Source organism: Sebastes fasciatus, chromosome 9 (assembly GCF_043250625.1).
Source record: "Sebastes fasciatus isolate fSebFas1 chromosome 9, fSebFas1.pri, whole genome shotgun sequence".
Classification (NCBI taxonomy): domain Eukaryota; kingdom Metazoa; phylum Chordata; class Actinopteri; order Perciformes; family Sebastidae; genus Sebastes; species Sebastes fasciatus.
In genome coordinates, this window is record NC_133803.1 from 19402066 (window position 1) to 19416095 (window position 14030).

Sequence of the window (14030 nt, forward strand, 5' to 3'; positions counted from 1 at the left end):
GCAGCAATCTATGAATACTAAACAACTGGTATGTAGGCTGAACATCACAGATGTACAACCCATGGAAATATAAAAATAAATGTCGATATTTGTCTACCCATTCATAATTCTTAGGTTGTGGTTGGTGACACAAACGTAAATCAGACTACACATGATCCTTTCTCTCTGTGATGTACTTGAGCAGATGTGACAGCATGCTAACATGCTACTTTGTGTAGCACATTAAGAGGAAGCCCATGGTGACCTCTACTGACCTTTCAGACACGTGTAGTTGCGCGGCATTTAATTTGCATTAACATAGTTTTATCAGCGTGAAGTCTCATGGGCATTTTTCTCATATGATCATTTCAAACACACACACATGCTCTTGTGTTTACCTGGAGGTCTCTTGTTTACTCTGAGAGTAGGATGCAGCTTCTTTTAGAGCTTGTATCCAGTTTGTGTCTGGTTCTGTGGCTGTTAGTCCAGGAGCGGGACCCTCTGACACATCGGCAGCCTCTGTGTTCACAGACACTTGTTCTCTTTCAAGTGATCTTCCTTCACAGTTGCAAATGTCATTTTCTGTCGCCTTAGAAAGACCAATTGTGCCACCATCTTTAGCACTCCCAGTTTGATTTATGACCTCCTGTTTTTTCATCGCTTTTATCTCACTTTGTCCCTTCCCCTGGCTGCTAGCTTTCTCTTCATCCCAAGCTGCTTTATCTTCCTCTGGGATCTCCTTTACACCAGGGCCTTTTATGGCTGTTTGTTCTACTGGGCTGCTTTGTGCGGCTGAGGTTTTATTGGAGCTTTGTAGCTCCAGAGGCTCGCACACTGTACCCTGAATTTCACACTCCTCGGTTTCACTACTGTTGCTCTTCACGGCTGAGGCAGCACTGAAATCCTTTTCCACAGCTTCTGGTTGCCCAACCAGAGTGCTGAATATTTTTGAATGAATTTCTTCAGCCTGGTTGGCACTTGGAATAACCGCTGTATGAATGCCATGACTATCTGTGCTGACCTTTGATGAGACAGAGATTTGGAAAGGTGAAGTCTCGTGTTCCTGCGATGCAAACTCAACAGATACAGCTTTGTTCTCAGAGGTCTCGGGTTTTCCATGTTGGTCTTGACGGGCAGCTGATAGATTGCCTTTTTGGTGACCTTTAAACTCAGTGTCTGGCATTAAATCTGTATCTGACCCAACCACCACTAACGTGGGGCTTTTAGTCTCATCTGTCCCCTGTCTTGTCTCACCTACATGAGAGCAAGCTGTTACTCTCGCTATGTCAGCCGAGACATTTCTCTCAGCAGCCCTTCCACTCTCGTTCAAATCACTGGCAAGGTGAGACGGCACATAAACCCTGTCAACCGCTGCCGCAGCTTGTGCTCCCTCTCCTTTCCCTTTCTCTGAACCTATCGCTCGTTCATTGCCACTGCTGTCATCGCCTGTCAACTCATCCCTGTATCCTGACTGACACAAACTCCCAAGAGAGCCGTCTCCTCCCTCTGCGACCCCTTTCACCGCTGGTTCTAGTGCTGGGGTCTGACTGTTAGTCTTTTCTCCCCCCTCTAGACAGCCACCTGACAATACCTCTGTGGGATGTCTGGATCCCAGACGCTGCTCCTGTTGCTGAGCAAAACAGTTTGGCTCTGGTGTGGACTGTGATTGGCCAGGAGCTGCACTCAAATCTGGTGCTGTGTCTGTGTCAGAGCTGCGTTCCAGTGTTGCTGTCGGAGTTTGGCACAAACTCTGGTCATAAACAGTGTGAGGTTCACTAACAGACTCAGCACTTAGCTTGTCCTCAGATGACCCCGCAGGTCTTTCGTGAGATAAGGAAGAAGTCTGGCTTTCAGTGCCGCTCTTCCTTTCTCCTTCCTCATTTATATCCCTTATTGGCGATTCAGTCTTTTGTACTTTATGTTTATGCGGTGGCTGCAGGTCTCCAATTTCCTCCTTTTTATCTGGCCCATTACTCTGTTGTGGTGTTGTGCCTGTCTTTCCTGTCTGCAGCTTGTCTGCTGTTTCCTTTTGATTATCCATTGTTGCTTCTTCAACTTTTTTCTTTTCCTCGGAGGTCTCATATCCCATTTTCTCGTCTTGTTTCATTTCATCATAATCCTCATTGGTAGGCTGGTCAGAGCTGCGTTGGCAGCTGACATTAATGAGGTCATCCTTAATGGATGCTTCACACATAGCAGGTTTAACGGCAATAGGACCTGGCTCAGTGTGAGATGGAGAAATTACATTATCAGGCCCATCCTTTGCCAGTACATCCGCTGCACCAGGAGGCTGAGGAGGAGACAGATTTTCCTCTTGTGAAAGAGGAATATTTACATGGTTAAGTTCAAGGACAGGCTCCGTAGCATCACTTCTATCCTCCAGTTTTGGACAAGTGTCATCTACTTTAACGCTGACATCCTGAGCTGAAGACATTCGTGTCATTTCCCTGCTCTCGTTGTCATCCACTTCTCCAGAGACGTTGGTGCTGTCACCATCAGCGCCGCCATAATCTGTCAGCTCAGGAAGAGAGATATCACAGTCAGTAATGAACTCCAAGTGACTCAACATTGGGCCAGGAGGACGCAGCGCCCAAGAAGAATTACTCGCACATTGCTCGATAGCAGGAATTGACTGATCAGAAGTCGCTGATTCATCCTTTGTCAGATCAGCAGAGGGATTTGTGGGCTTTGTGGGTTCTGTGGTTACTAGTCCATGAGGAGGTGTTTGATCTAATTGAGTGGGAGGCTGATCACTGGGGTCACTAGGCTTTGTCTGAAGAGAGGTCAAGGCCACAGTTTCAGGTTTTGAAGTAGGGTCAAGGTCCGTAGGGAGCTGGCCAACAGGTAACTCATTGGAGACATCACTTAAAGGCGTGCAGGTGACATCATCAGCTGGAAGCACAGAACATGAAGAAAGAAGATATCGGTTACCGTCATCACTTATTAAAGGTGACTCCTGAGGCTGGCCAGTCTTGACTGAGCCGGTGGACTCAGCGTGTAACTTATCTACCTCTTTCTCAGTCGACAAACACAGATCTACAGCACCCTTCTCTGTTTCCGCCTCTAATTGCTTTGTCACCTTTTCTGACACCTGTTCAACTGTTGGATGATCGGCCTCAGAGATGGCGGCTTCTGCTGTTTGTGAATGGTCACCAGTCTGACATGGAAGCTGTTTTGACTGTAAATCCACAGTGTTTGTCTCCAACTTGTTGTTACCTGACTGATCAATGTTAATGTTCTCCTTGGCATCTTTAGTCCCCGTATCTCCTTTATCCAACTGGACATCTTTCTGTGGTTTTGGAGAGTCGGCTGAGCTCCGTATTATTGGTTCGTCCTTGGCAGGAGCTGCATCTGTGACGATTTCTGGCTTCTTCAAGTCGAGGATGCCTGGGAAGGTGTAGCTGGCCTCAACCACGGGATGGTGCAAACTCTCATGTACAGTCAGCGGAGGCAAAGACGCGCAGTCCATAGCCGACACCGACATGCTCCTGAGATCCACAGAGGAACTGTCGTCTTGTTTCACAGTATCCGCAAAGTGAACTCTGTTGTGGCCTCTACTGCTGTCACATACGTGCACACCCACTCCAGACATAGCACCTCTCTTGCTCCCGGTCTGGGCTTGGACTTCAGCTGCACTTTCGGCTGTCCTGGTGTCTGTAGTGCTACTTCCAGGCTGGACCTGTTGATCGTTGCTCGCTTGTCGCTCGGCTGGGATTTGTTTTGAAGTAGTCAGAAGCTGAGAGGAAGACAGGAAGACTTGGCTGTAGTTTCTCTCCGTCTCTGTGATGGATGTCTCCTCACAAGTGTGTCCCGAAGACGGTGCTTCCTCTGAAATTGAATTCTGTTTGATATCAGCCCTTATTACCTCTCTGTTTGTATTGCTGGAGCTCTGTTCAGGGTGAGTGGAGAGAGGTGAAATTGCTGCTTCATGCTGCTCCTGTCCAGGGTGAGAGAGGCGGTCCTGTTCAGTGCAGATGCTCTCAGAGATGGTAGCAATCGGCTCAGTCCAGCTCTGTGACTTCAGCTGTGACTCGGCAACATCGATGGGCGTACGCGTCTCAGTCTGGGCTGATGACACCCCACTAGCAGTGCCTTCTGGCTGGCTGGATGAACTGTGCTCTCTAGCCAGCCCTCCTTTCTCTCCAACCTCCTCTCCTCCTCCTCCTCCTCCTCCTCCTCCTCCTCCTCCTCCTCCTCCTCCTCCTCCCTCCAATCCCGCAGCACTGTCATCCTGGCAATCAGGACCAGTGAGTATCCCAAAGGGAGAAGAATTGATGAATGCTTCTAACCGGAGTGGCTCATTTTCTCTGTCCCCCTCTTCGGCTGGTGATGTCTCTGCACTGCGAACGCTTTTCTCTCTCGGTCCCTTCATTTCAGTCCCAGCCGAGTTGTGTGGCATTTTGCTGCTGCAGCTTTCCTCAAACGCAGCCTGTCCCTCTTTGGCCGAGAATGCAAGTGAGCATTTTCCCTGCGAACAGATTAATGCGAGCTGAGGAAGGCTGTCCAGGAGTCCTTCTCTCTCTCCGTCTGCAGAGCTGAGGCACTTTTCTATCCCTCCCAAATCTCTCTCTCCTACTGCTTTCTCACTCTCCGCGATCGCTACAGTAGCTTCTCTCTCTAGTGAATCACGCCTCACGCTTCCTCCCTCTCCCGTGCTTTCTATCACTTCTGGCATCGTGGGTGTTGCCAGTGGCAACGCAGCAACCACCACTAAAGCCTCTTCAAGGGCAATCTCCACACCGCTTTCTCCCACACAAGTTTGGCTGTTTGAGAGTGGGCTCTGATTCTCATGTGTGAGTATTGCTGCTTCTGAGGAAACTATAGCCTCCTGTGTTTGTGCATCTGATCTCTTATCAGCTGGATTGATAGCTGTTGCTTGGACATGTGTCATGGGTGTATTTTGGTTGTCAATGACACCCACGGTTGCATTTTGCATCCACTGTGAGCATTCGTTTGAGCTGTGATTCATGCCACATGGGGCGTCCGTATGGTTGTGGTTATCTGACTGGTGCGGCCTCTGGTTGGACGCAGGTGAACAGACTGAGTCAGTAAGATGATCCTGCCCGCAATGAGAGGACAATGGCGGGGGGATGGGGCTGGGCTTTCCCTCGGGACTCAGCTGTTGCTTAGAGTCAAAACCGTTATCAGGCTGTTTCCCACAAATCACAGTCTGAGCGTCCGTCTGTGACACTGATTCTACATTTGCTGTTGACTCTGTGTGATTTCCTGCGTTTATGAGAGCCTGTAAATCACTTTCAGGTTGCACTATTACTTTCTGTTCAGTCTCCGGGTTCTTCTCTTCTAGCTTTTTCTTTTTCCTTTGCTTCTTTTTTTTTTTCTTCTTTGCCTTTTTGTCACATGGTGAGGTCATCCTTTTGTCTGTTTTCGACTCCTGATCCTCCTCACTGTGGTTGTTTGCTCCTGCCTTTGTCTGTGATAGTGCATCTTTACTGCACTCTGATATTTCAGTAACTGAATCATCTTTCTCTCCCGTTTCAACTATACAAAGACCGGACTCATCACTATAACTCTCTTTCTTTATGTCTACTGTTATTGCCTCTGTGCCTTTCTCCCTAATCACTGTATTACAAGCTAGAGTGCCATTTTCCTCAATGGCTGCATTAGAACTAACATGTTCCTCTCTAAAATCGCCTCTCTGCTCAGAAAACGCAACATCTTTTTGGGTTTCTTTGATTAAATCTGTTGTTTCTAATAGCGTGGGTGTTTTATTCTGCTCATCTATCTCAGTTTCTTTTTCTGTCTTAATCGCTGGACATTTATCCAGGCTCTGTGCTGCTTTTATTTCACTCTGCATCTCTGCTGCCCCAGCACTATTCCCTGTGCCCAGTATGTAATTCCTGAAACTAAACACAACTGTATCTGTCCGACTGTTTGCTGCCTCACTGTTTCCGTGTGTACTCTTGTTTCCATGGCCCCCGTTGCTAAGTCCTGGCTGGACTACGATTGGAGGCAGCGACGATGACTCATTGGATTTATTAACCATCACTTCTCCAGTCTTCTTCCCGACATCATTAACCGTCTCAGACGTGGTGCTGGGGGGCCCTGTGGGATTAAATAAACCCAGTGAGGCCATTTGTTCTTCACATTCCTGGAAGGCCTCTTGGAGTTCCCGGTCTAGGAGCACAGATAAGGGAGGGGTTGCGGGTCGGACGCCGGGGTAAGGTGTGGCAGCGGGCCGGGGTGAAGGCTGGACATCTGTGAGAACTGGGTCACTGTCATGAGGCCTGAGACGAAGGCAGGGTGACACAGTTAAAAGTCTGGCAGCTGGTCATTCCACGATGCCACAAAGCGCTGCTATTGGTCGAGCAGAAGCCCATGCTCAGACACTGCACTCCACGATATGCACACACAACACACAACTGTACTAAAGATACCTATACTGAGATGTGCTGTCCCCCAGCATATTGTTGTTAATGAACATGCAGATCTGTTCACACACACCAAAATATTTATTTCAGCCCGTTTGCTCGATAATGCGCAAGGCATTTAGCGTGCAATACGAACGCCTTTCTTGCTTTTGACATGTCATTTGTACGCGATGTAGTCTGTACTGAGTCCAACGTAAACGCATCCTTGTAAATATGCCACGCTCAGAGGTAGTGACGTAGGAGGGCAGATGGGGAGGTGGATGGGTCCAACAAACACACAACTTATAACCTGTTGTTTAGTGACATTTCTGACCTGTTTTCTGTGTTATGTTACATTGTTTCTGTACGTATTTTACTTACTTTATGAACTTATTTTAAGCTCATCCATGACGTTTTTACTTAACCTGACTAAGTGGTTTTGTTGCGTAAACCTAAGTGACCGTAGTTTTGTTGCGTGACGTACAAATGACATGCGAAAAGGCTAAAATGCATCCTCATGACACACAAAATATCTGTGTAATTACGTGTTATTTATACGCCTTCCCGTAAGACCAGGTTGTTTATTTAGGCATTACACTAAGTAGCACCTGTGCAATTTTCCTATGCATTGCAATTCTCAACACTTATTGCAAGCAGCAAGCCTTCAAATATAATTTCCCTATTTTGATATGACTGCCTGATTTTCCAATTTGTACCAAAAGCTTAACAATAAAAAGTAGTTTCATTCAAATAATTGGATTGGTTTATGATGTATATGATCCATGCCTTATATTTTCCATGCTAACCTTTAAAGTATGCATACGTATTTATTCTGGTCATGGCAGTTGTGTTAGGGCTGCACAATAAATAAAAATTGTATGGAAATCAAAGGATGTGCAATATATGTTAAAGGTGAAATGTGTCAAAATACCTTTTAAAATGAAATATTGTGGTGCTTCAGAGATGTCCTGGCCTACACATTATATTCTACAGACCTTAGAAAACATCTTTGTCACACCATAATCATTTTAATGTGTTTTTCAATGAAAATGACAATAATGATGTAAAAATGATTGGACCCTTTAATATCGCAAATCATATCACAATTGCATGAATTAGATCATTTTTCAAAATTGTGCAGCCTTAGTTGTGTACTGTGATTATACTGTATATACTGAGCAATACTGTCTATCCCTTCATTCTGATCACTATAATTAATACTCTATACTGTAACTGTAACTGTAAATGCCACATGCTACATTACGGCCTTATTATTTTTCCCTTAAGAAAAAAAGGGATGGTCATAAATCCTGTCACCAGATAAACAACCTTACACATGCTCATGCACCAAAACAAACACTGCCTCAGAATATACTAAATCAAAAGATGTCAAAGCAAAGGCACTGCCCTGTAAAACACTCCCTGAAGTACAGCTAGCATCATAATGTAGGAGTGCTTGTATATAATGCCATTATCATTAGGCTAGCTTTGTGTCATTCAGCTGTATCACTGCTGAGTCACTGCTGAGCCATTAGCCGGCAGTACAGGACAATGCTGTGGAACCATCTTAAGCTTTAAGCCTCACTGAGTGTATAGATCCATCATCATTTAATCGAGATCAGCTGCAATGTCATGTTGAAATCTGCCCCACACAAACCCAAGTCCTTATTTATTTTTCTAATACATGCAGCAGCCACTATGACAATAGTCCTTATTCATGTTCAGATGTAAATAAATAAAAAGAGAAATAATGTCACTAAGATTGGTTAATACAGTCTCATCATAAAGGCATGTAAATACAACCTCTGCACTGACAACATGTTATTCACCTCACCGACCTGCCACCTGCATCTAATTCACTCGGCACTCCCTACTGAAGGGCGGAGCAGCAAAATAGACTAAACTGTTTGCAGCTGGAAAGTTTTGCTGTGCAACAAGCTGTTGCCTGCTTTATCTAGGCTACCTGAGGTGGAATGAACAGCGCTTCTTGCGGTATCTTGCATTTTAAGACTGCGCATGTCCTCTTACTCTGCAGTGTTTGGCTTAAAGAGCAGGAACTTTATCTTCTTTATTGTACTTTCTGCAGTTTGAGAATTTGAATCTGTTCAATGAAAGTTTGCACAGTATTTATTTTGGTAACACTTTACAAAAATGTGAGTACTTCCTGAATAATTCTGATTTGAGGACTGTATATGGAGTTACTAGAAAACAGACTAGGACATACTATATTAATGTACAATTTGGTAATGATTAAATCATAAATTAACTGAAATAACGACCACTTTCTTCGTTCCGAGCAGCACAAACTAGTAACGACTCATTCATTACTTATTATTTAATCATTAGTTACTATTTTTTGTGCACCCCAACGTAAAGTGGTAGGCCTACATCATAGTAGTCCCTCATTACTTCATGATCATCTGACAGTTTTAACTTTGTTCCTGTGTTACCCTCATTTTAAATTAATTGTTTTACACATTCACATCAAGCAATAATAATTACTGCAGTGAGTCAGGTTGTCAGAACACATTAAGCCATAAACATATTAGTGCAATTAACCTCAGCACTCAGACAAAAGCAGAATGTCATGAAGTCACTCTGCAGATAATTCACCCAAGAATGGAAAAAAACAAAACAACAACACCTCAAACCAAGTGTGCTCAGACAGGCAACACCCAAACAGGCGACATCCATCACACACTAGTTCCACTCCATGCTCTCTGGTTTCACTCTTTATCATGACCACACTCCCACAGCAGACGCCCCCACTATCCCCCACCATGCTGAGTCGGTCCGTCTGCGTGGTACCTTGTTGTATCTAGAACCACCAGTGGTCGACTGACTTCCGTGTGGTGCTGCAGGCCGGCCAGCAGGGGGTTCACCTGCTCACATCTCCTCTCATCTGAGCTAGTCTGAGCTCTGCTAACACAAACCCACACCATACACGTACACAGACTCTTGATTTACTTTCACCTTCACTGAATAATTGGTACAAATGTGTTCCCCTTACGACCATAAATCAAGCAAAATGAACATCCAATACATTATTCTGCAGTAATGCAATAATAATATGATACTTTATTGATCACGAACCTGCATCTTGTTCCAGTGAAGGCTGGTGTATCTAATCACTATAATATACTGTATCTATTTACCATGGGAAATAACCTTGGTACTATACCATTAAGTATGATGGACTGCTTATTGTAAAACACTGTGTGGACAAGTTTGATCAAAGTAGACTTTGACATTTGAATGCCTGTAGAAGCTAAAACCACTCACATTGTTATTGTCTGTATATGTGTTAGCCCTGAGATTTACTGGTGCCCTGTCCAGGGTCTTTGTTTGCCTCTCACCCAGTGCATGCTGGGATAGGCTCCAGTCTTACCATGACCCTCAACAGGTATGAACAGGTGTAGAAAACAGATGCAGACTTATCAGGGAATGGGTCTGTCCGACTGGGCAGATATCTAACATGAAATATCTTTTACTAAATAGACAAAAGTTAATTTTCTGGGGGGAAAAAAAACTATTATTTGAGTTTAGCACACAAAAATAAATCAGCTCATCTGCTTCATCAGGACTGTGTGGGTGTAGTTTGACTACAACAACCCCACAACTGTCATTGCATATAGCGCTCCAGGGATGACGTATTTACAAAAAGCCAATGGGATTTTTCCATTGGGTTTTATGATTATTGCAGAAAATAAGCTCCGTGGCAAACAAACGTTTATGATATTTACACGTTATTTTCAGCAAGATAGTCTTCACAAATGAACACCACTTCTTTTTTTGTAGTGTAAAAGCAATTGCTAGAAGTAAAAAGCTAACGTTAGGCTACAAACGAACTAAACCACGGTCGCATGAGCTCGAGTATACACAACGAGGCAGTAAAGGCGAACGAATCAGCGTGATGAGGTTTTGCAGTCTCATTCAGCCACTTGTTAGCAACCACCTTTTTTAAGACACATAAAGGCTTCAAAATTCACGAGTGTGGTATTTACTGACGTATTTTATGTCGTAGAACAAAACGTTAAAATCTCTTCAGCTTGTTTTAACCAGAGACCTTATTTCAGGCATCTAACTAGAAAAACCCATTCGAAAAACCCATTGACTTCCAGACGAGGAAGTGCTAAAATGCCAACTCATTTCCAGGTTTTAGGACTCATTCCTGAAGCACTCTATTGTGATCTGAATGTTGCTAAACTTTGATTGGTGCCCAGAAGTATGTGATGTCACCTTTTCCCTACTGAGCCCAGCCCACTTTAAACCAGTGAGAAAAGCATGGACAAGAAATCAAAATATAGAAATCTCTCATGTGAAATAACCAAAACTGTTCTGACTGCAGCGGGAAAGTGTGTGTTCATGTAGGACCCCATTGCTCATGATAAGAAGCTGACCTTTGCAACTAGTGATGCTACACAGTGTTTATTTGGTGTTTTGCGGGGCCAAGTTATTGCATATCTAACAAAGAGAATTCAAGAATACCTACTGATGTAGACAAGGAATGCAAACTAGTTATTAACCTTTCCTCAGAACTGTAACAGCCACTGAAAGCCAAGCAAGAACTTGTCTTTGTCCCTTTTGTGATAAAGTTTTTATCTTGACATTATGAGAGAAACTGTGATACCTGCTTAACTGTGTGTGTGTGTAACCCCTAAACTCACCCCAGTGAGGACTCCCAGATGTTGAACTCACTGCTGAAGTCCAGACTGGGCAGCAGGTCATGAGGAAACTCCAGCTCGTCCTGGTCTCCAGCTACACTTCTTCTGTCCTCCACTCCGGTGATGACTGGGACGTCTGGCAGCAACGGTAGAGACAGCAGACTCTGGCTGGTTGAGGCTTCGGTCAGAAGCGCTCTGTCGTCCCTCTGGGTCAAACTCTCAGCTGCAGCCTGTTGGACAGCATCACATAAACGTAGTGAGCTACTGTACATACTGGAGTCTCCGCTGCTGCACTAAAACATGTGATAGAGTGTGTAGTTAAACAAGTGTAAGCATGTTGCGGGCAAACATGGGAACGCCTACTCATTCAACCCTTAAGGGCAAATGTCACCAACAAATAACTACACCCACGTGTTAAACTATTAAGTGTGAAGTGTTGTATTTATAGTAATGCACAGGTCATAGTGACTGGAGTCTTATCTTTGTCTCTCAGCTTGCTTTTCTTATATAATTACTGAGATTAAAGGATTATTTCCAGCATTAAAACCTAGAATTTATAACTCTCAGCTTTGTTTGCACTGCGCTCTTGAGCATCACATAACTATTATTCTGAAAGAAAAAAAGCAGCTACTTAACTTAACTGTATATTATTGCAGTTGTTAGTTAGAAACACCTCACAAGGAAGTATGTCAGGATAAAACATTTTACCCAGCGAGTAAGAATAATCATTAAAGACAAACCAGTTCTGCTGGATGTGACAAGTATAATCAGACATGTGGTTTAATCATTGTTTACAGCAGTGGTGCCAAACCTTTATGGCTTGTGACTAAACTTGAAACTATTGATTAATCGATGAGTCTATTGACAGAAAATTAATCGTCAACTCTTTTGATAATTTAGCAAGTCATTTTTCAAGCAAAAGTGAAGATCTCTGGGTTTGGACAGTTGGTTGGACAAGAGAAAACAAAAGAGGAGGTTGATTTTTCACTATTTTCTGACATTTTAAGGACCAAACAATTGCTAAAGAAAATTATCAGCAAAGTAATTGATAATGAAAATAAGTTACAGACCCTTTTATAAGAACCTGAGGCAAAAAGTGATTTTTACATTCACATATTTTTCTTTTTTTTAATACATTCTGTAAGCCTGAAGAGGTCAAAATATACGGTGTTTTACAGGAAAATTGTCATTATAAACTAATTTTAGATGATGAATGATTTTTTCATATTGCCTAAAATCATCTCATGACCCTTAAGATCTATCTTGTGACTCCTTGGGGGCTCCTGGTACCCAGGTTGGGAACCACTGGTCTGGAGTATATCATTTAGATGATATTTCCAGTCTTTAATTCATTCCTTCATCATGAGTAAATAATTAAGATGTAGAAGAAACGAATGCATTTAAAATGTGACTTAATCTGGCTTGAAAATCTCATATGTAGCCAGAACATGGAGCACTTGGCTTTAGCTGTTTTTCCTTTCTGTCTGTCCCACTATTTGACAGACGGTCAGAATCCAACCACAGCCCCTCACCACAACACTTGGCTGTGGCATCATGTTGCAGCAACATTGCTCTCACAACACACAACGCTCAACTGTGGAATTCCTCCCACGTTGGCCGCCTCAGTTTACGGCGGGGAAAGTTTCCACTATTTCACCGAAACTCAGATGTAAACTGAGGAGTGCAGGTGTAAATGTGAACTTGTGCAGACACATAAAAACATGTGCAGATATTAACGCAGCCATTTAACACTCAGTATGTCTGGAACATGTGAGCTGTTTCTTACAGAGAATTACGAGTTGATGAGTTGATTTAACGGTGTGAGTACAGAAGGATAAAACGCCACTGTGGTGATGTTCTCCATCGAGGATCGGCTGAGATTCAGAATTGAATCCGTTCATTCATTATTTATGAACCAGTCGTAGACAGCATGGCTGCACACAAGCAGTAGAGGTGACTATCACAGCTCACAGGCGGAGACAAGTATAGGCTATGTACATTTAATTTGTACCTGTTGTACAGCTTACTATTACATTGATGTAGTAAAACATTTAGTTTTTACCTGTTGTACATGTTATTATTACATAAATGTAGTAAAACCTTTAGTTTTTACAGCTTATTGTTACATTAATGTAGTAAAACATTTAGTTTTTACAGCTTATTGTTACATTAATGTAGTAAAACATTCAGTTTTTACCTGTTGTACATGTTATTATTACATAAATGTAGTAAAATCCTTAGTTTTTACAGCTTATTGTTACATTAATGTAGTAAACCATTTAGTTTTTACCTGTTGTACATGTTATTATTACATTAATGTAGTAAAACATTTAGTTTTTACCTGTTGTACAGGTTATTATTATATTAATGTAGTAAATCCTTTAGTTTTTACAGCTTATTGTTACATTAATGTAGTAAAACATTTAGTTTTTACAGCTTATTATTACATTAATGTAGTAAAACATTTAGTTTTTACCTGTTGTACAGGTTATTATTATATTAATGTAGTAAATCCTTTAGTTTTTACAGCTTATAATTACATTAATGTAGTAAAACCTTTAGTTTTTACCTGTTGTATAGGTTATTATTACTGTAATGTAGTAAAACCTTTAGTTTTTACCTGTTGTACAGGTTATTATTACTGTAATGTAGTAAAACATTTAGTTTTTACCTGTTGTACAGGTTATTATTACTGTAATGTAGTAAAATCTTTAGTTTTTACAGGTTATTATTACTGTAATGTAGTAAAACATTTAGTTTTTACCTGTTGTACAGGTTATTATTACTGTAATGTAGTAAAACATTTAGTTTTTACAGGTTATTATTCCTTTGATGTAGTAAAACATTTAGTTTTTACCTGTTGTACAGGTTATTATTACTTTAACGTAGTAAAACACGTAGTTTCTCCCCGGGCGCTCCTAAAATGCTTAGGTTCGGTTAAATGCAGAGGTCAAATTTTGTGTATGTATATGACAAATGTAATAAAGTTCAAGTTTTTTTAAGTTTAAGTTAAAATCAA

General features: G+C 42.4%; 1 protein-coding gene across 1 annotated transcript in view; it reads right to left on the minus strand.

The window, feature by feature from the left end:
- tacc2 (transforming, acidic coiled-coil containing protein 2) overlaps window positions 1-14030 on the minus strand; it is a 59592-nt gene that overhangs the window by 38088 nt on the left and 7474 nt on the right. Inside the window, exons 3-5 of the mRNA XM_074646493.1 lie at window positions 11015-11241; window positions 9156-9266; window positions 378-6224 (exon numbers count right to left, since the gene is read on the minus strand). Coding sequence (XP_074502594.1) covers window positions 378-6224; window positions 9156-9266; window positions 11015-11241 — 6185 coding nt within the window. The remainder of the gene's footprint in view (window positions 1-377; window positions 6225-9155; window positions 9267-11014; window positions 11242-14030) is intronic.